Source organism: Piliocolobus tephrosceles, chromosome 14 (assembly GCF_002776525.5).
Source record: "Piliocolobus tephrosceles isolate RC106 chromosome 14, ASM277652v3, whole genome shotgun sequence".
NCBI classification, from domain to species: Eukaryota; Metazoa; Chordata; class Mammalia; order Primates; family Cercopithecidae; genus Piliocolobus; species Piliocolobus tephrosceles.
Window position 1 is genome coordinate 47,666,588 of NC_045447.1, and position 22,826 is coordinate 47,689,413.

General features: G+C 42.1%; 2 protein-coding genes across 5 annotated transcripts in view; one reads left to right on the forward strand and one right to left on the reverse strand.

Annotated features, from left to right (window-relative positions):
• Positions 1 to 22,826, forward strand: part of DDX58 (DExD/H-box helicase 58) — a 105,446-nt gene that overhangs the window by 78,670 nt on the left and 3,950 nt on the right. Inside the window, exons 20-21 of one of the 3 annotated variants that reach the window (XR_002729948.2) lie at positions 750 to 877; positions 22,352 to 22,764. The gene's annotated coding sequence lies outside the window, so the exon portion shown is untranslated. Of the gene's footprint in view, positions 1 to 749; positions 878 to 22,351; positions 22,765 to 22,826 lie in introns of those variants that run through there. The other 2 variants (XR_002729949.2, XR_002729950.3) reach the window with 2 other exon arrangements.
• ACO1 (aconitase 1) overlaps positions 8 to 22,826 on the reverse strand; it is a 78,710-nt gene continuing 55,891 nt past the window's right edge. Inside the window, exons 16-21 of one of the 2 annotated variants that reach the window (XM_023203910.3) lie at positions 21,579 to 21,683; positions 20,709 to 20,851; positions 19,020 to 19,167; positions 14,828 to 14,950; positions 5,259 to 5,444; positions 8 to 4,345 (exon numbers count right to left, since the gene is read on the reverse strand). In XM_023203910.3, the coding sequence (XP_023059678.2) occupies positions 4,232 to 4,345; positions 5,259 to 5,444; positions 14,828 to 14,950; positions 19,020 to 19,167; positions 20,709 to 20,851; positions 21,579 to 21,683 (819 nt within the window). In that variant the 3' untranslated portion in view covers positions 8 to 4,231. The remainder of the gene's footprint in view (positions 4,346 to 5,258; positions 5,445 to 14,827; positions 14,951 to 19,019; positions 19,168 to 20,708; positions 20,852 to 21,578; positions 21,684 to 22,826) is intronic. The other variant, XM_023203911.2, reaches the window with a different exon arrangement.

Here is a 22,826-nt window from a genome sequence, read left to right on the forward strand (position 1 = left end):
TTCCTGTCCTTAAAATTGATTCATTATTATTTGAATTTCAAACAGCAGACCAACCATAGCTCAGTGTTTCTCAAGAGCATCCTGTGGAGCCCAGTGTGTGACACACCCAGAAGAAAGCACTCTGTGGTCAGGTGGGTTTCTGTGCCATTTGCTGCCACCTTCCCTGCAAACAGTGATTTACAGCACACATTGTTCTTGTGTCTGTTCTGCAGTGATAAAACCCGTTTAACTCAGTGGTTCCCAAATGTACTGACCCTGGGTCTGTTTTACTCAGGGGACACTGTTAACATCCTGTAGAAGCACAGTAGCAGGTATCCAGCCTACATACGAAAAGACAACCAGAACCAAATTTGGCAGGTGCATGCCTGGAACTCTATTTCATTATAATATAAAACTACAAATTTCATTCAATAAATCTATATTGAATATGTAGGATTCACTCTTGGGATGTCAACTTTTAAAAATAAGAATATCAGCTACCATTATGTAATCTTTTTTCATGATAATTATGCCGTCTGGTTGAACACAAACTGGCTGGGTGTTAAAATCCACTTGTGTTTATGACATTTAATAATGTCCTAAGAAGGCAGCCAGAAGAACCTTGGTTACTATTTTTCAAAAGTGGCTCTGCATTTGCTCCTACATAACCCCGTGCATTACTCCAGTCCTGTTACGGCCCTGAAAGGGAAACTGCCAAAAATAAAGTTCTTCATTTAGGTGACTAGGAACTCCCAATATTTTTGCCCTAGGGAATACTGAGAGACAAATCTCCAAGATCACAAATTATTAATGGTTGCCCCAGAACTGCTGGTGGCCATATCCCCTGGCATATGGAAGGGCCCAGAAGAGGCCACTCTACTGCAGAGGCCAATAGAAGGTATGATTGGCGGAGGGATGGGGGGTGGTTGGAGGGGCAAATGGAAGGGAGCTTGAGTCACTAGATCCAATCAAGCCCACAGTCATGGCCACCACTGTTCCTCAAGTTCTATGAGCCAGCTGTTTTTTTTTTGCTTTAGCTAATTTCAGTTGTGCTTCTACCACAGCTAAGATTCATGCCTAATGTATCTTTCCCCTAGATTACTCCCTACGTACCGTAAAAATCTGGTGTGTAAATACACACGAAGGGCATCCCTCGTCCTTATTTGCTATGTTAAAAATATTAACTCTTAGCTTGCTGTGGATGCCAGGAATGCCTTTTTCCCTAGGAGGGATCAGGCAGTAATGAATTTGGAAAACTATTAGAACAAACATGGGAATCTTCATTCCCAAAGAATATGGGAGGGAGAACAGCATATTTTTAATTTGGATAGTAAGATGACCAGCCATTAAAGAACCAGGTAAAAGAAGTTCGTTTATTTAGGCTTGTTAGTGGGCAAGGTTGAGACACTGGCCAAGATACTTTTTTTTTTCTTTTTTCTGGGGGGGGGCGATAGGGTCTCACTTTGTTGCCCAGGCTGGAGTGCAGTGGAACAATCATGGCCTCGACCTCCCAGGCTCAAGTGGTCCTCCCACCTCAGCCTCCTCAAAAGCTGGGACCACAGGTGCACACCTGGCTGATTTAATTAATTAATTCCTTTTTGTAAAGTGTTGCCCAGGTTGGTCTCAAACTTCTGGGCTCAAGCAACCCTCTAGCCTCAGCCTCCCAAAGTGTTGGGATTATAGGCATGAGCCACTGTGTCTGGCAAAGATATTTTTACTGAAAAGGACAGAGGGTATACTTGGAGGTAAGGGACCCAATTCCATTAGTCTAGCCACAAGCATCTGTTTCCTCATAACCACGGTCTTTGGTCGGGCTGCTGTAACTAAATATGAACTGGGTGCCTTATAAACAATAGACATTCCTCACAGTTCTGGCCGAAAGTCTAGGTTCAAAGCACTGGCAGATTCAGTGTCTGGTGAGAACCCACTTTCTGGTTCACAGATTTTCTGGTTCACAGATGGTACCTTCTTGCTGTGTTCTCCCATGGTAGAAGAAATGAGGGGAGTCTCTATCTTGAGCCTCTTTTAAGGCACCACCCCCATCCATGAGGGCCTCACCACCATGATCTAATCACCTTCTAAAGGCCCCAGCTTCTATTACCATCCCCTAGGGGGTTAAGGTTTCACCACGTGAATTTTGGGGAGGATACAAACATTCAGACCATAGGAGCCACTGAATGTGGGGAGCAAGACAGCTCCCCAGCTGCTCAGTAATGGAGAGCTAAGAGGGTGGAGGTCTGTTTTCTCAGCCATTCTTAGTGTTTTTATTCTAGGACTGATCCTAACATGAGGATCACAGGCTTTTCGTACAATGGAGTTCTGTTTGTATTTTTTTTTTTTTGAGATGATGGAGTTTTGCTCTTGTAGGCAGGTTGGAGTACAATGGCATGATCTCGGCTCACTGCAGCCTCTGCCTCCCGGGTTCAAGCAATTCTCCTGCCTCAGCCTCCCATGTAGCTGGGTTTACAGGCGCCCAACACCATACCTGGCTAATTTTTGTATTTTTAGTAGAGAGGGTTTTACCATGTTGGCCAGGCTGGTCTAGAACGCCTGACCTCAGATGATCTACCCGCCTCGGCCTCCCAAAGTGCTGGAATTATAGGTGTGAGCCACCGTGCCTGGCTGTTCGTAATTTTTTTTATGAATATAAATAAGATCCCCAGGACCGCAAGTGTAGGGATGCTAAATAACCTGTCTTGATCCCTCATCTGGTGAGAAGTAGAAAAAGGATTAGATTCCAGATGTTCTGATGACCAGGCCATATCCCCTGAGTGCTAAGTTTGACATAAAAAATTCGTTACAAAGATCCTGCCCTCCTGTCCCTGGACATCACAGCTCCTGCTGGTTCTTGGGCATTCCGACTCTGGGACTTACACCAGCATTCCCCATGCCCCTCCAGGTTCTTAGGCATTTGGACTTGAACCAAGTTATACCACCAGTTTTCCTGGGTCTCCCTAAGAGTGGAACCCTGATCCAATACAATTAGTGTTGCTGTAAGAAGAGAGCCCATTTTCTTACAGCAATGGGCTGTAAGAGAGAGAAAATGGCACAAACCAAAGAAATGCCATGTGAGAACAAGCAAGAAGGTGGCCGTCTGTAAGCCAGGAAGAGTGTCCTTACCAGAAAACGAAGTGGCTAGAACTTTGATCTCAGAATTCCAGCCTCCATAACTGTGAGAAAATACATTTCTATTCTTTCAGCCATTTAGTCTATGGTATTACATTATAGCAGCCCAAGCAAACTAAGATGACTACAGGGGTAAAAATGAGCAGATAAACTTCAGGGCACTAAAAACCAATCATCTGCTTTTCCTTACATACTCACATCATTGCTACTGCTACCAGGCTACTCTTCCCTCTTGTCTGCTCCCAAACAGGGTAGAGCATAATGGTTCCTAAACATTTCCATTATACCTGTACAATTCTGATAGAGTTGTAAAAATGGTAGAATATGAAGGTTGTTCAGGCTTCCTAATGACATAGTCTGAGATTCACTCTGCACTAAATGTCCCAAAATTCCAGCCACAAACACAGCAAAACTCAAAGTCAACATGTTTTCATTGAAAATAGATTTCATTCAAATTAGAAATGTGTTCTGCCAAAACCGCCTCCCAACAAAGGTCTCTGCTTGATAAATGAAAAGATAGTAAAAGAAAACTTCACATTGCTTTTTATGTGGATCTATCAAAAGGTACATAATCAAAAAAACTTCAACACCCAACCTGTCCATGAGGAGTCTGGATGATTCACTCTGAAGGAAAAGGGGAGAGAAGAGAGAATCACTGCTCTGATTTGGTATCTATCCATGTCAGTTAACACTGGTATAATATAGAAAGGAAAATGACCCTCAAGAGAAAGGTTTCATTGAACAGAGGGTAAGAGGAACAATAAGAGGGTAGAAGACACCTCCTGAGAAGGTTTGCTTGTGTTCAGCTGAAGATTAATAAGAAACAGTGAAAAATCAACGTCCTGTGATCAGTAACTTTAAAGACAAGCTTGGCTCTTTCTGGCACTACTGACATTCCCACCATTCTAGCTTCCAAATTCTGGAAAAAGAGAAGATTAACAAAAATAGAGAATGTAGAAACTTCCGGTTTTGTGCCTGCAGGATTGGCACCAAAACCCTGGTGCTCACTTGCTCCATCTACAAGGCAGCACCCCTCCCAGAGGCAGCCGGGGAGGCCTCTCCACCAGGGCCTGGTCTGGCTGGTGATGCGACTTCCTCCCTGGGCGCAGCACCAAGTGCAGGTCTCCTACTTGGCCATCTTGCGGATCATGTAGTTGAGGATGCCCCCATTGAGGAAATAAGTGAGCTCCACGTCAGTGTCGAACCTCATGACAACCTGGAAAGTCTTTCCAGTATCCAGCTGCGGCATAAAGAAACAGAAGAATCATTGAGGGAGGCGGCGAGACAGCTCTGTTCAGAGGAGATTCTGCCCAGCCTGCCCCTCAGGTGTGGTCCACATGTCAGCAACACCAGCAGCACATGGGGACGTGTAAGGCTGCTGGCCCCAGCCCAGACCCACTAAATCAGAAGATGCATTTCAGCAAGATCCCTGGGAGGCTGCTTTTGCCCATTCAAGTTTGAGAATCACTGCAGACTAAATGATTGGAGGGGAGAGGCATCTAAGAACTAGAAATAGCTTCTCAGGGCAGTAGCTATTAATGTCATTGGGGTGATATTTTCTAAACCTCTGGGGGCTCCCTGTGGACGGAGTATCCAATCAACAGAGATTTCATTAAGGTTGTCCCTTAGGCAGCTGGCCCACCTGCTTATCTGAGACACAGACACCAAATCCCCCCTGGGACCTGGTGCTGGGTACTTTATCTTCCTTGCCTAGGGATCTGTCAGTTTTACTCTTGGGCTAATCAAAGCCTGGTGCCTACGGGCAGGCTTAGGGAGGGGTGAGTATATCTGTTGCTCACATTTTTTTAGTGAAATGTTTTAGGGAATGTGAAATGTAACATCCCTGAGCTCTCATCATGATCTTCTGCCTCTGGGCTGAGTGAGACCGGGAACAGGGTACAGCAGGGGGTGGGAGGTAAGAATGGAACTGAAGATAACTCTATGAATAAACAGAGAAATTAATAAATCCATAGGCATCATCCTGTGTGGTGAAGGCAGGTAGAAAAGGTGCTAGTAGGCTTCCTAAGTCTAATGCAGTCCTACTGAGTGATTTTTTTTACCTTCCAAACCTCACTAATTTCCTTCTAACAAGACTGGCTACAAACAAGGGGACCCCTTTTGATGGGGCCTGGCATAGAGAGGCTCCAGCTTACCTTGACCTGAACTTTCATTCGTGGTTTGAGGTTTTCTGGAATAATGATAGTGTATCGTTCCCGCCCTGTGAGCCCCAGGGCATCTGCATTCTCACCAGGGAGATACTCAAGTGGGATCACCCCCATGCCAACCAGGTTACTGCGGTGAATGCGCTCATAGCTCTCGGCCAGGACAGCTTTGATTCCCTGATGAATAAAGACAGTAGTTTAGACACAGTTCCAATCTTTTCTTTGGATATACAGATTTACAAAAGGCTCTGTGAGAGAGCTGGCATCATGGCCGAATAGGAACAGCTCCGGTCTGCAGCTCCCAGTGAGATCAACACAGAAGGCAGGTGATTTCTGCATTTCCAACTGAGGTACCCAGTTCATCTCACTGGGACTGGTTGGACAGTGGGTGCAGCCCACAGAGGGTGAGCCCCAAGTGGGTTGGGGCGTCGCCTCACCTGGGAAGCACAAAAGGTCAGGAAGCTCCCTCTCCTAGCCAATGGAAGCCATGAGAGGCTCTACTGGAAGGAATGGTGCAGTCCGGGCCGATACTGCACTTTTCCCATGGCCTTTGCAACTGGCAGACCAGGAGATTCCCTCCAGTGCCTGGCTTGGCAGGTCCCACACCTGCAAGGAGCCCAGAAAGCTAAGATCCACTGGCTTGAAATTCTTGCTGCTAGCACAGCAGTCTGAGGTCAACCTGGGATGCTTGAGCTTGGTGGGGGGAGGGGCATCGGACATTGCTGAGGCTTGAGTAGGTGGTTTTACCCTCACAGTGTAAACAAAGCCTCAAACTAGGTGGAGCCCACCACAGCTCAGCATCGCGGATTGCCTCTCTAGATTCCTCCTCCCTGGGCAGGGCATCTCTGAAAAAAAGGCAGCAGCCCCAGTCAGACACTTACAGATAACACCCCCATCTCCCTGGGACAGAGCACCTAGGGGAAGGGGTGGCTGTGGGCGCAGCTTCAGCACACTTAAATATCCCTGCCTGACAGCTCTGAAGAGAGTAGCGCTTCTCCCAGCCCAGTGTTCGAGCTCTGATAAGGCCAGACTGCCTTCTCAAGTGAGTCCCTGACCCCCGTGTATCCTGACTGGAAGAGCTGTGGCTGGCAGGAGAGCTCTGGCTGGCAGCTGGTGGGTGCCCCTTTGGGATAAAGCTTCCAGAGGAAGGAACAGGCAGCAATTGTTGCTGTTCTGCAGCCTCCGCTGGTGAAACCCAGGCAAACAGGGTCTGGTGTGGACCTCTAGCAAACTCCAGCAGACCTGCAGCAGAGGGGTCTGTTAGAAGGAAAACTAACAAACAGAAAGGAATAGCATCAACATCAACAAAAATGACGTCCACTCAGAGACCCCATCCGACGGTTACCAACATCAAAGGCCAAAGGTAAATAAATCCACAAAGATGGGGAGAAACCAGTGCAAAAAGGCTGAATATTCCCAAAACCAGAATGGCTCTTCTCCAAAGGATCACAACTCCTTGCCAGCAAGGGAACAAAACTAGACAGTGAGTGAGATTGACAAGTTGACAGAAGTAGCCTTCAGAAGGTGGGTATTAATAAACTCCTCCAAGCTAAAGGAGCATGTTCTAACCCAATGCAAGGAAGCCAGGAACCTTGAAAAAAGGTTAGATGACTTGCTAACTAGAATAACCAGTTTAGAGAAGAATATAAATGACCTAATGGAGCTGAAAAACACAGCATGAGAACTTTGTGAAGCATATACAAGTATCAATAGCTGAATCGATCAAGTGGAAGAAAATATATCAGAGATTAGAGAAAAAAGAGTGAAAAGAAATGAACAAAGCCTCCAAGAAATATGGGACTATGTGAAAAGACCAAATTATGTTTGATTGGTGTACCTGAAAGTGACAGGGAGAATGAAACCAAGTTGGAAAACATTCTTCAGGATATTATCCAGGAGAACTTCCCCAACCTAGCAAGGCAGGCCAACATTCAGATTCAGGAAATACACAGAACACCACAATGATACTCAACAGGACACATAATTGTCAGATTCACCAAGGTTGAAACGAAGGAAAAAATGTTAAGGGCAGCCAGAGAGAAAGGTCGGGTTACCCACAAAGGGAAGCCCATCAGACTAACAGCAGATCTCTCTACAGAAACCCTACAAGTCAGAGGAGAATGGGGGCCAATATTCAACATTCTTAAAGAATTTTCAACCCAGAATTTCATATCCAGCCAAACTAAGCTTCATAAGTGAAGGAGACATAAAATCCTTTACAGACAAGCAAATGCTGAGAGATGTTGTCACCACCAGGCCTGCCTCACAAGAGCTCCTGAAGAAAGCGATAAACATGGAAAGGAACAACCGATACCAGTCACTGCAAAAACATACCAAATTGTAAAGACCATCAATGCTATGAAGAAACTGCATCAATGGGCAAAATAACCAGCTAACATCATGACAGGATCAGATTCACACATAATGGTATTAACCTTAAATGTAAATGGGCTAAATGCCCCAATTAAAAGACATAGACTGGAAAATTGGATAAAGAGTCAAGACCCATCAGTGTGCTGTATTCAGAAGACCCATCTTAAGTGCAAAGACACACATAGACTCCAAATAAAGGGATGGAGGAAGATTTACCAACCAAATGGAAAGCAAAGGAAAGCAGGGGTTGCAATCCTAGTCTCTGATAAAACAGACTTTAAACCAACATAGATCAAAAGAGACAAGGCCATTACATAATGGTAAAGGGATCAATGTGACAAGAAGAGCTAACTATCCTAAATATATATGCACCCAATACACAAAGCAAGTTCTTAGAGACCTACAAAGAGACTTAAACAGACTCCCACACAATAATAGTGGGAGACTTTAACACCCCACTGGCAATATTAGATCAAGACAGAAAATTAACAAGGATATTCAGGACTTGAAGTGACCTCTGGACAAAGCCGACCTAATAGACATCTACAGAACTCTCTACCCCAAATCAACAGAATATACATTCTTCTCAGCACCACATCGCACTTTTTCTAAAACTGACTACATAATTGGAAGTAAAACACTCCTGAGCATATGCAAAAGAATGGAAATCATAACAAACTGTCTCTCAGACCACAGTGCAATCAAATTAGAACTCAGGATTAAGAAACTCGCTCAAAACCACACAACTACACAGAAACTGAACAACCTGCTCCTGAATGACTGGTAAAAAATGAAATGAAGGCAGAAATAAAGATGTTCTTTGAAACCAATGAGAACAAAGACACAATGTACCAGAATCTCTGGGACACACTTAAGGCAGTGTGTAGAGGGAAATTTATAGCACTAAATGCCCGTAAGAGAAAGGGGAAAGTTCTAAAATCAACATCCTAACATCACAGTTAAGAGAACTAGAGATGCAAGAACAAACAAACTCAAAAGCTAGCAGAAGGCAAGAAATAATTAAGATCAAAGCAGAACTGAAGGAGATAAAGACACCAGAAACTTATAAAAATTAATGAATCCAGGAGCTGGTTTTTTGAAAAGATCAACAAAACGGACTGCTAGCCAGACTAATAAAGAAGAAAAGAGAGAATAACCAAATAGATGCAGTAAAAAATGATAAAGGGGATATCACCACCGACCCCACAGAAATACAAACTACCATCAGAGAATACTATAAACACCTCTATGCAAATAAACTAGAAAATCTAGAAGAAATGGATAAATTCCTGGACATATACACCCTCCCAAGACTAAACCAGGAAGAAGTTGAATCCCTGAATAGACCAATAAGTTCTGAAATTGAGGCTGTAATAAATAGCCTATCAACCAAAAAAAGCCCAGGACCAGATGGATTCACAGCCGAATTCTGCCACAGGTACAAAGAGGAGCTGGTACCATTCCTTCTGAAACTATTTCTAACAATAACAATAGAAAAAGAGGGACTCCTCCCTAACTCATTTTATGAGGCCAGCATCATCCTGATACCAAAACCTGGCAGACACACAACAAAAAAGAAAATTTCAGGCCAATATCCCTGATGAACATCGATGCAAAAATCCTCAAAATACTGGCAAACCGAATCCAGCAGCATATCAAAAAGCTTATCCACTATGATCAAGTTGGCTTCATCCCAGGAATGCAAGGCTGGTTCAATATACGCAATTCAATAAATGTAATCCATCACATAAACAGAACCAAAGACAAAAACCACATGATTATCTCAATAGATACAGAAAAGGCCTTCGACAAAATTCAACAGCCCTTCATGTTAAAAACTCTCAATAAACCAGGTATTGATGGAACATATCTCAAAATAGTAAGAGCTATTTATGACAAACCCACAGTCAATATCATACTGAATGGGCAAAAACTGGAAGCATTCCCTTTGAAAACTGGCACAAGACAAGGATGCCCTCTCTCACTACTACTATTCAACACAGTATTGGAAGTTCTGGCCAGGGAAATAGGCAAGAGAAAGAAATACAGGGTATTCAAATAGGAATGTCTCTGTTTGCAGATGACATGATTGTATATTTAGAAAACCCCATTGTCTCAGTCCAAAATCTCCTTAAGCTGATAAGCAACTTCAGCAAAGTCTCAGGATACAAAACCAATCTGCAAAAATCACAAGCATTCTTATACACTGATAATAGACAAACAGCCAAATCATGAGTGAACTCCCATTCACAACTGCTAGAAAGAGAATAAAATACTCAGGAGTACAACTCATAAGGAATGTGAAGGACCTCTTCAGGAACTACAAACCACTGCTCAAGGAAATAAGACAGGACACAAACAAATGGAAAAACATTCCATGCTTATGGATAGGAAGAATAAATATTGTGAAAATGGCCATACTGCCCAAAGTAATTTACAGATTCAATGCTATCCCCATCAAGCTACCATTGACTTTCTTCACAGAATTGGAAAAAACTACTTTAAATTTCATATGGAACCAAAAAAGAGCCCATGTCGCCAAGACAATCCTAAGCAAAATGAACAAAGCTGGAGGCATCATGCTACCTGCTATCTGACTTCAAACTATACTACAAGGCTACACAGTAACAAAACAGCATAGTACTGGTACCAAAACAATGATATAGACCAGTGGAACAGAACAGAGGCCACTGAAATAACACCACACATCTACAACCATCTGATCTTTGACAAACCTGGCAAAAACAAGCAATGGGGAAATGATTCCCTATTTAATGAATGGTGTTGGAAAAACTGGCTGGCCCTATGGAGAAAGCTGAAACTGGATCCCATCCTTACACGTTACACAAAAATTAACTCAAGATGGATTAAAGACTTATTAAACTTAAGACCTGAAACCATAAAAACCCTAGAAGAAAACCTAGGCACCATTCAGGACACAGGCATGGGCAAAGACTTCATGACTAAAACACCAAAACCAATGGCAACAAAAGCCAAAATTGACAAATGGGATCTAATTAAAACTAAAGAGCTTCTGCACGGCTAAAGAAACTATCATCAGAGTGAACAGGCAACCTACAGAATGGGAGAAAATTTTTGCAATCTATCCATCTGACAAAGGGCTAATATCCAGAATCTACAAAGAACTTAAATTTACAAGTAAAAAGCAACCCCATCAAAAAGTGGGCAAAGGATATGAACAGACACTTCTCAAAAGACAGTTATGCAACCAACATACATATGAAAAAATGCTCATCCTCACTGGTCTTTAGGAAATGCGAATCAAAACCACAATGAGATACCATCTCATGCCAGTTAGAATGGCGATCATTAAAAAGTCAGGAAACAACAGATGCTGGAAAGGATGGGAAGAAACAGAAATGTTTTTACACTGTTGGTGGGAGTGTAAATTAGTTCAACCGTTGTGGAAGACAGTGTGGTGATTCCTCAAGCATGTAGAACCAGAGGTACCATTTGACCCAGCCATCCCATTCCTGGGTATATACCCAAAGGATTATAAATCATTGTACTATAAAGACACATGCACATGTATGTTTACTGTGGCACTGTTCCCAATAGCAAAGACGTGGAACCAACCCAAATGCCCATCAATGATAGACTGGATTAAGAAAATGTGACACATATACACCATGGAATACTATGCAGTCATAAAAAAGGATGAGTTCATGTCCTTTGCAGGGACAGGGATGAAGCTGGAAACCATCCTTCTCAGCAAACTAACACAAGAACAGAAAACCAAACACCGCAGGTTCTCACCCAGACGTGGGAGTTGAACAATGAGAACCCATAGACACAGGGAGGGGAACGAACATCACACACCAGGGCCTGTTGGCAGGTGGGGGGACCATGGGAGGGACAGCATTAGGAGGATAATGTAGATGACGGGTTGATGGGTGCAGCAAACCACCATGGCACATGTATATCTATGTAACAAACCTGCACATTCTGCACATGTACCCCAGAACTGTATAATAATAAAAAGTAAACACAACAATGAAATACAGCATACAAATAAAATTAAATGTTTGCATATATTTTGTAACCTGTGCCTTGCTACCTCTATAATTCGCCATTTACAGCACGTTTTTAGTTAATGTCAGAGTAAAAAAAGTCACTACAATCATACTACATTCTATCAATGTATAAGAAACCCACTTCCGTTATAAAATGAAGGATGATAAACCTAAAAATCAGTCAGCATATGCAAATCTGGAAATACTCTAGAGTTCTATTTCTGAAATATTAGTATTAAATACCAAAGAATTAATTATCTGATGCTTTAAGCCTTTTATTATTTTACTTCCAAGTCTAGAATATTGATAATGAGATGGTTCATAGACAGTGATGACAGTAACCTTTTACCTTTGTTATATCTTGAAAAGTCACTTGGTTTTATGGACTTTTATAGGCCCTCATTTCCAGTAATTGTATACTATATTTCAGTGAAATCAGATGTCTAATATCACAGGAGAAAAAGATGCTCCAGCCTAATTTTGCCGTACATCTTCTAGACTGAAGGTCACAATGATGCGTTTTTTTTTTTTACATTAACTTTGTACTCTAAGGGAATTACATCTTGAATACATCTAGGATGACAGAAAATGGCATAATTAATCTTCAGTTAGTGGTCCTTATGTTTGCCTCATAACACCGTGTTTTCTTCTATTATATTGCTTTGTAATTGTCTGTTTACTGGTCTGTGCCCTACCCCACATTATAAGCTTCTTTGTAAGTTAGAACTGTTCTCACACCTAAATTATTTGTAAGTACCTATTAATATTTTACATAAAATGTTATCCTCTAGTGATAAATAACACAACAGCTAGTCCTCACTGATTGCTCACAATGTAAAGGCACTACGTAAGCACTTAAATAATTCCTCTCATTCCACCCTCCACTAACCCGGGGATGTAGATGCCCTTATTGTCCCCCTTTACCCAGGGAGTCGTGCTGGTATCTGGTATTTGGACCCTGGAGTCTGACAAGTGATGTAACATGTTTGAGCAAACTTACATCGTATCTGGAATCCACATCGCAAAACAACATAACATTTTTCCCTTGATTTTTTCCCACTATTTTAGCTGTATCAGCAGGCACAGAAAGTTCAATCAAAAAACCAACTTTCAGAACATACCACAGATAAAGTAAACGATTACCTCTTGTGTACTGCTTTTACACTTTCTGCTTCAAAGACCAAACCGCGTTGAATACAGTCTTGATACTAAGCTTAAAGTATGTTTTACTGGGAATCTATAATCGGCAATATACAGCAATAAAGGATGGTACTCCATTAACTAGAACTCCTCATTAGTTTATTATTAATAATAACTGTCATATAATATTAAAATACTCTAAGAGGTCTCTTGATATCTAGGGCACACTTTTAATTGCCCAACACCAAGGTCACTTTAGGAGCTTGTTGAAAACAGATACTTGGGTACTACCCCAGATGTGCTGCATCAGAATGTCTTGCAGGGAGCATGGGTGGGAGGGGACTAGTGATTCTTACAATTTTGAGAACCGTGAACTATAGCGCAATGGTTCTCAACCACTGCTGCATACCAGAATCAGCAGGGGAGGCTTTTAAAATCCCAATGTCCAGGCCTTTCTCCTTACCAGTTAAACCAGAATCTCTGGAGATGAGATCCAAGCACAGGTATTAAAACAAAATAATAATCCCATAAGTGTTTCCAAACTTGCGAAGCACTGCTGCAGGGAGAGGGCAGATTCTTTGGGGCTGTAGATATTTTCTAGGGTTTTAGGGATAGGTGGATGTATTCTGGGGAAGTAGAAAGCGTTCTAAACACACCCTATTCATGTCACTAGCTCTGTGCAAAGGCCATGCTGCTGTGCTTCAGAAGCTGTAAATCATAGCTGTCCACTGCTCTCTGGGAAGTCCAGTCCAGCACCGCCGAGTGGCCCAGCCTGGACAGCTACAGACGAGCATATGGCTTCCTGGGCAGCCAGAACTCAGCAGTTCTACAGAAAAGTCTGGACTCCAGAGAACCCCTGGGGGCCAGTTCTCTTATCCTCTATCAGATCTCAGAGTTCCCTACCTGAGTGCTGACTGCTTGGGTCGCATTTTGGCTACCAGCTCCCAACCCATTTCCTAAAATCCTTTTTCTTCTGCAATTATCTGGATCTTTTCAGTAGTTTCCAGAAAAGACAGGCCTTTGACCTACTACTAACTAATCAGAGAACATTTCTATTTTCCTCAGAGCAAAATAACCAATGAAAATAATAGGTGTGATGTTCAAAGACATTTTCAGAAGCCTGGATGTCTGGAGAACTGCCTGCCAGATGGCCACATTTTTTTTTACTGCACTTCTGGATATGAACTTAGTGTTTCCCAAGTGCATTAATTTGTGAGCCATAAATGATTTAAATTGACATCAGGTAAGCCATGTTTACCCCACCCTGAAGATTCAGGCTGGGTGGCACGATTCTTCTCTGCTTTTAGGGCAAGCAAATGCTCAAGAGGTAAAAGCTCTCTGCTCCTTGCATGGCCCCTTCTATGGGTACACCTCAAGAGGTGGAGCCCCGAGATGGTGGAAGGTTCTAAAGAGCTGCCTGGGTATGTGCAGGGTGAGTTTCCCCCTCTCATGGAGAGCCCATAAACAGATATTCATAGGCAGTGAAGAGCAATTGTAAAAAGTGATTCTCCCAACTTTCCAGAAGACTTAGAACCCATTCTTGCCGAAGAAACTACTGAAAAAGTTCAGGCTCCTTTTCTCTTCTGTGAACCTGACAGACAATACAATAGCCCTGGCTTATTCCTGACATCCACCTGGAACAAGGTACTTGAATAAATTTGGGGTCCTCAGCCTCTGAGAATGTTATAAAAGCCATGACACCGCTCCCCAAGAAAGACATCTATGTACACTTCTGGATATGTTTCAGAGACTTCACAGACCCTACCCCAAAACTGTTCTACAGACACGCCCCCAAGGTTCATTAATCAATGACAGATCCAGTTCAACTCTGCACTGCCCTTCACCAAGTAAAATAAATCCAGAGGCACTAAGAAGCAGGCCAGGAATAAACGCTACATGCTTTTTTGAGCTTGCTCTTCCTTGACATCTTCTTGGAAAGTAAAGCAACAGGATTTGTGCCTGGGGACCCTCACAGTTCAGAGGGGAGCTGCCTCCTGGCTGCTTCATACTCACCAGCAGGAAAGGGCCCTTAGCTGCCCAGTCTCGGGAGCTGCCTGCACCGTACTCTTTGCCAGCCAGAACGATCAGGGGAAGGCCTGCCTGCTGGTACCGCTCAGCAGCATCAAACACATCAAGCTGTGGAAGAGAAAAGGAAGTTGTACAGATGCAGGAGAGGCAAAGAGTGGACACAAGTCCCCTGAGCCCTGAGCCCTGGTGAGGGCGGGGCCAGAAGGGTCTGCAGATGACCAAATCCGTGCAATCAGACATCTGGTCTACAAATTCCCAATTATCTTGATCTTTTTACTTCAACCAAATTTTGTATTTTTTTTTTTTTTTTTTGAGATAGAGTCTTGCTCTATCATCCAGGCTGGAGTACGATGGCACGATTTCAGCTCACTGTAACCTCTGCCTCCTGGGTTCAGGTGATTCTCCTGCTTCAGTTTCCCAAGTAGCTGGGATTACAGGCGCACACCACCACACTCGGCTAATTTTTGTATTTTTAGTAGAGGTGGGGTTTCACCATGTTGGCCAGACTGGTCTTGAACTCCTGACCTCAAATGATCCTCCCACCTTGGCTTCCCAAAGTGCTGGGATTACAGGCACTTAAGCCACTGCACCCGGCCTTAAATTTTGTATTCTTAAAAACTATTTTATATTCTTTTGACAGAAATGCCTAATTGTTGTTGGTTTTATAAAAACATTGGAATCCTAAGGCATCAGGGGACAGAAGGAAACTAGATCAGATTTTTTCTTTTCCATTGACTAAATTATTTTAAAACTCAAAAAACAGAATCCGACCTAAACATTAATTTTGACTCAATATCAGAAACTCAGTGAGGTCAGTTGTAAAAGGTAGGAAAACACAAAGAAGGTAACATGTTCTGAAATTATATAAAATGCAAATTTTTATTAGTCACCTTTCTTCTTGGAGGTCAAGGGAAGAGATGCTACAAATGCAAATGGAAGCCCAAGTAAATAAAAGGTAGAAAAAGATTAATATTTTAGTACATGAGAAACGTCTTACACAAATAGATTTGTTTCTCATAGGAAATCTGAATATCTCACTGAACTGAGACTTTACTCTGCTGATTGGGCAGTACCATTATTTTTCCTGGCTATGTAAATCCTAAGATAAAATTCCTCAAAGGAGAGACAGGAGCTAAAGAAAACTCTCAAACAGATTTTCACAAATTCGTATTTTGGTGTACTGATGGAACCTGTGGTTAATTTCACATGGCATTACCTAAATGTGGATAGGATTCTGTATGTCTTCAGCTAGAGAGAACTCATAAATATAGAAACTGTCACAGAAATGGTGAAAACCTTCTTCTAACTGAATTGTCTGGATCCTTTCAAAGACCAGAAAGAAACAACTTATCTGATATTTTCAGAGATTATAGCTTTGGGTATTAAAAATGTGAGTGTGTGTGCTTTAAAAAGGACTGCAAAGTTGACAATCTCATGGCAAAGCATGTCATGTTACCCAAGATCAGAGGGACTAAGCAGGTCTAGAACTCAGGTCTCCTGACTTCTATTAAATGTGCCATGCTGACAGCCATCAACAGCTTAGAAAGAAACAGCTCCCTGCACTCTTATGCTCGTCTAAAGAGAACACAGCATTTAGCTATTTCTTCTGTTACTGTGCCTGTGTATCTCTAGGTATTATGTTTAAACTACTAGTTCTTGATTTCTCCATTTTTTAAAAATTATCTGTCAATTTCCTACTTTGAGGATTTACTTCTCTTAACGATCTCTCCTCTTTCACACATTTCCCTTCTCCCCAACCTCCCAATACAGTTATTTTGGTAAGTCAGCATTTGGTGTTTGCATGATTATGATGATGTAAATACTATTTACAGCTGAGCCAGGTAATGTACTACAATTTCCTTTTCTTGGTGATTTAAGACATGTTTCACTGGAGTCAGTAATTTTCATTTTTTCTATGTTTTTCCTGTTTCTATGTCCTTACCCATTAATTAAGCCCTGCAGTACAAATCACCTTTAAAGACATTCAAACACATCAGGCAATTTACCATTTTAAAATCTCTGTCATGGAGCTATCATTCCTGGAGCTCTCAGTCCTGTTCCAACTTGCGCTGACTGCTTGCTCTCTGGGCTTGGTGTATTCCTGTTACAGAGTACTCTTCCCTCACCAGCATCCTGGGGATTCCCTTCATCTGGATCCTATGTCTTCCCCTTTAATTTACTCCCTCATTTTGGTGAAACACGTTGCCAAGTAGCTTCCTAAGGAAGGTATTGAGGGCTACTTTTTAAGCTTTTGAATATCTGAATGTGTCATTACTTTAAGTGCACTTGACTGGTGATCTGATGGGCGTAGATTTTAGGATGCAAATCATTTTCCTCAGTCTAAGTTTCTAGCATCAAGAAGTCTGGAACATGTCTTATTTCCTGTTATTTCATGTAAGCTGTTTTTCTCTGGAAACGTTTTCTCCTTTTGTTGCTCTTAATTTCACAATGATATAACTTGGAGTGAGTCTTTTAAAATTATTTAGGTGGGCCTTCAGTTGGCCTTTTCAATCTGGATTCTCAGACCATTCAGTTGGAGAAATTTTACTTGTAGTTTTCCGTTTTGTTTTGAAATAATTTCCTCTCTTGCATTTTTTTGGTTCTCTTTTCAACACTTCTATTTAGGCAGGTGTTAGGGCCTCCTGAGTTCAGTTCTTACATTTTTTTCTCTTATCTTTCTGTTACATATTCTAGGAAATGTTCTCAACCAATTAACTTCTCCTTTGAATTTTCTTTTTACATTTAAAACATTCTTTCTTGTCTTCTGATTGTTATTTCATAGCAACAGAAAATGAACTCTTCTCTAAGGATATAATTTTTTTTTCTTTTACTTTTTGCACCCCCCCATCCCCCTGTTCAAGTCTTGGCTCAAATGTCTATTCATCTTTGATTCTGTCTCATTTAAGATGAGACTCTAGACATCTGACTAGAAGTTCTATGTCAAGCAGGGCTTGTAAATGAGTGTGGTACACTGTGACGTTTATTAGGGGTCCCCCAAAGTCTATAACTACAAGTCTTTCCCCTTGGTCTCTCGGGTATTCCATCATTCAACATGTATATTTTTTCATTTAATATTCTGTAACCTCTGCTATTCATTGAACAAGCATCTGCTGTGCTAGGTCCTGGTTATCAATGCTTATCTCTAAAGAACGCGTTTGTGTTACAAAAATACAATCAGTTACAAGTGAGGCAGTATGTGTGGTGGTAAAGGGCACTGACTTGAGCCAGACTTGTTGGGTTTTAATTTCAGCTTTTCCACTGTGTGACCTAAACGAGTAATACGACTTCTTTATGCTTCAGTTCTCAATTTAAAGCACAGATAATCATGGTACCTACTTCAAGGGGTTGTTATGAGCATTATATAAATCAATATATGCAAAAAGATTAGGAGAACACCTGGAATGTGGTTAAGTGCTGCAGACATATTAGCTATTATTATTTTAAAATAAGTCGGCAGGGTTATTTCTCAAATAAGTTAAACAGTTTACAGGCAATTTCACAGCACTCACTGGGAAGGGAAGTGACACTAAGGACCTATGACATGTACCAGACTCTATGCTAGGTTTTATATTTCATTCCATTTCATTTTAAGCCTCACAGCTTTCTTCCAAGGTAGGTAGTATTTCCAAGGTAGGTAGTATTTTCTCACAGGTGAGAAAAACGAGGCTCAGAGATGGAAATAACTTCAAGGCCCCACAGCTACTATAACGCAGAGCTGGGAACAAACAGTCCCTGCTGCAACACACTGACCATGGTGCTCCCATTAGCACCAAAACACACCTCCAAGCGCCTCTCCACTCCTTTTCATGTGGATTAGACGAATTAAATTACATGCCAATAAGGTCATACAATAACACTTCCTGATAAACACCCTTTAATTTAACCCGGTATTTCCCCTTCAAATACTTTAAATGAAATTTCACTCAAAGCTCAATTCCTAAGAAACGAGACTCGGTGAAACCACGGTTTAGAATCTTTAAGCAACAAGAAAAGGTTTGAATTTGTCAGTGATAGATTCTATGCATATAGACACCTGGCAAGGAGGACTGTAGTTAGTCTGAGGTAGGATGGAGCTGTGAAGAAAAACTAAAACCAAAAGACAAGTAACTGTAAATATCCAACCTCCACCAAGGCTGACAAATGCTAGTGTCTGCAGGAAGCAGAAAACAATACTCACGATTTCCCCAGAAGGCAGATGGATAGTCTGTGGTGCCTGCTTGTTCAAAAATCTGTTTAACAAGCGAATGTTGGCAAATGTTCCCCGTGCCATGACAGCGTCATTACCTCGGCGGGAGCCATAGGAGTTAAATTCTCGTGGAGTTAGGCTAAGGAGGCAAGCAAGAAAGGAGCTGGCTTAGTGAAGCAAGCAAAGATTAACCTTAGCTTACACCAAGAAAAGAAAAACAAACAAACAAACAAACAAAAAACATAGACCTGGCTGTTTCTCTAAATCTCCTAAGCATTGTTCTCCATGGCAGAAAAGCTGTCCCCAAAGCTTCCACGGAGAACAGAGAGAGGTGAGAAGGGGTGGTGAGAGGCATAACTCGGTATTCTCCTGGGTTAACTGTCTTTCAAATCTGGTTAGGAAAATAAGAATGAAATCTAAAAAAGAATATTTTGTTAGTAGGGTAGCCTATAAAGCTTCATATAAGATAAAGAGCTAAATTAAAAATAAGTGAGAAAATGAAAGCAAAGAGAAGAATTACGGTAGGCAAATCAGATGGAGCCACAAATAGGGGGAATCACAAAATACATTCCATAAAGTAACCAGAAATAGTTTCAAATTTGTCCCTGAGTTATCAGGAACTCAATGCAAAGGAAAGACACACAACTGGCACCATAACTTACAACTTCCCTGAGAGAAAAATCAAAGCAGTGCCAAAGAGGCAGAACAGTTATTTCTGGTCCCCAAACCAGAGGAAATCTTGTCTATGAGCCCTCAGTGAAAGGAAACTTTGCAGTGTCAGGAAACATACCTTACAATTAACACAATGATCAGTTCACTGAGCTGTTCCTTAAAATACTAGGGGGTGGATGTGTTAATATGATTTAATTAATGGTTAGATCAAATTTAAGGACTGAGAGAGTTTAATGGGCTTCAGGAGCAGGTGAGTATGTCTTGGAATCCCTGAAACTATCCAAAATGTTGTGGGTATGTGCATTTTTCTGAGAAGGCATTAGATTTGCTTTCATTCAATTCTCTGAAGTGTTCATGCCTCAAAAGGGGTCAAAAATCAATAGAAAAAAGGCATTTGGATTCTGTTCCTCAAATTTGCTCTGGGGAATCGCTGAAAGAGCTGATTCAGGAGATACGAATAAGAACCAGGAATTTTTATCTCCTCACATGATTCTCGTGGAAACTCAGATTGGGGAACCACTGATCTCGAGTAATATTAATATATGAGATAGTAGTTGATAATACTGGTATACCTATGAATATCAGCACACTACTGAAGAACTGATAAACAGATGAGTAAGCTGCAAATCTTCCAAGCAGTGCTCTGTAAACATTAGGTTTCTCAACCAGGACCTGGCAGTGCATGTCAGGTTCTGCCTCTGCCCCAGGTTAAGAGCAGAGCCTTGTACTTTAAAGATCAGCCAACCTGGGGGCAGGGATGACAGCTGGGCCTAATGTACACACTAGGTCCCTCTCCCCTTCCCCTTGTTGGGATTCACATGTTGATCGTTTCTCCCATGGAAGCTGTTAAGGAGCAAACAGAAAACGCAATTGGTTTTTAAGCCCCAGGGTTAAGCCTCAGTGAACACTGAAGAGTCTGATTCTAAAGGGTGAAAAGAGAAATGCTGGCCTCATTTACTCCATTACACCATTTTTGCCTTTAGTACTTCCTGCCTCACTCATACTTACCCTCTGTTAGTTAAGTAGCGAGCAGCAGGACTGTTTCTTGCAATATTTCCAGCTGGAGAGATGTGGTCAGTCGTTACCGAATCTCCCAAATTTAGCAGCACATAGGCATCCACTATAGATTTAGGGGGCTGAAGATCCAAAGTCTAGCAAAGAATACAAAAAGTCAGCATTGGCCCAGGTTTTCTCAAGCAAGTTACCAGATCAGTCTCAACGATGGTGGCCCATGGACCTGAACCAGATGACAGTTCCACAGCAATGCACAGAAATTTCTAGTGTTCTAGTTTTTATCAAAGATGCTAAGAAAAGTAAGGTGAATTTACTCAAAACATTCATATCTCAATCTTGAAGAAAAGGTAAAGTACTGGCAATGTCCCCTCAAAAGCAACAGTAATGCAGCTGCACATGACATTCTCTCTCTTCACATCCCTAGAACTCCTCAGATGCTGAGGACAACTGGAATCCTGACTTCTACTGCATCCCCTTCCCACAGTGACCCACCCAGGACAGCATAAACTTCTAGATCATCAGTTTCAGGGACAATGTCCCTGGTTTTTATGGGTATAAGGTTCACTATGGTGGGCAGTGGGGATGTTCTCCTGGAACAGTCCCTCAGACTCTACTAGGTTTAAGTCCAGGTGATCACCAGGGTGCCTGCGTACATCCACATGGACCCCCTGCATAGAGAAACTGTAGGCCCACGGCAGCCAAGTATCCCCGCCTCCTAAAACTTTCCCTGGCAATATCTGCTTGGATTTGCAAAGGTTTTAATAAAATGGGTGGTCAAAGCAAGAGTATGGGGTAATAAAGTAGATATGATTAGGAAAGAAATCCTTCAAAGAATTCATTTGGTTAAAAAATAAAAAGCCATACCAGGTTTTCAAAGAATGGTGGTGATTTGATATATGTAGATTTGGAATTCCAGAAAAACATCTTATCTGATGGGGTTGCTAAGGCATTCCAGCTTTCATTCACAGACTTAAAAAAGAAAAGAAAGGCAGATCTAATCACATCCCATTCTAGAGAAAATTTAATATGCAAACACAAAACATACATTCAAGCTAAAAGGTACACTAAAAACCATTTTTATTCTTAATAGCCACACACAAGAGTTCCTTTATACTACTAGTGTGTCATGCTAAGTAACTTAAAAATCCATAGATACTGTGGGCTGGGCGTGGTAGCTCACATCTATTAATCCCAGTACTTAGGGAGGCTGAGGTGGGAGGATGGCTTGAGCCCAGGAGTTCAAGACCAGCCTGGGCAAGATGGCAAAACCATGTCTCTACAAAAATTTAAAAAAAAATTGGGTGTGGTGGCATGTGCCTCTAGTCCGAGCTACTTGGGAGGCTGAGATGGGAGGATTGCTTGAGCTCAGGAATTTGGGGCGGCAGTGAGCTATGATCACACTACTGCACTCCAGCCTGGGTGACAAAGTGAGACCTGGTCTCTGAAAAACAAACAACAACATACATATGCACTGTGATAGGCAGCCTCTGGGATGGCAGGAGGCATCCTGCCTCCCGGGATTCATATCCCTTGTTGACCCCCTCCTGTTGAGTGTAGACTGAAGCTAGTGACTACCTCCTAGATTAGGTTATTTAGACCTGCCTTCTGTCTCTCTTGCTCTCTTGCTCTGATGGAAGCCAGCTACCATGTGAGCTGTGAAGAGACCCTCACAGCAAGGTGCTGAGGGAGGCTTCTAGCAAACAGCCAGTGAGAAATGGAGGACCTCAGTGCAACAGCCCTTGAGGAAATTAATCCTGCCAACAGCCACATAAGTGAGCCTAAGAGGACCCTTCTCCAGAGACTGCAGCCCCAGCTGACAACTACTGGAACCCTGTGAAAGTACACAGTGAAGCTGTGCCTGGATTCTTGACGCACAGAAACTGGGAGACCATATATGTTTGTTGTTTCAACTCTATATTTTGGGGTAATCTGTTGCACAGCAATAGATAACTAATGCATATGCTTATCAATAACTTATGAAATAATAATCCAGATTGTACCAAAGGGGAAATTACTCTGAGTGTTTTGGGAAGTAGCCTTCCAGGTCACACAGACACTGGGTAGCAAATGACAGCTGCTATGCATTAAAATTGGTTTGAATTCTGTCCACAG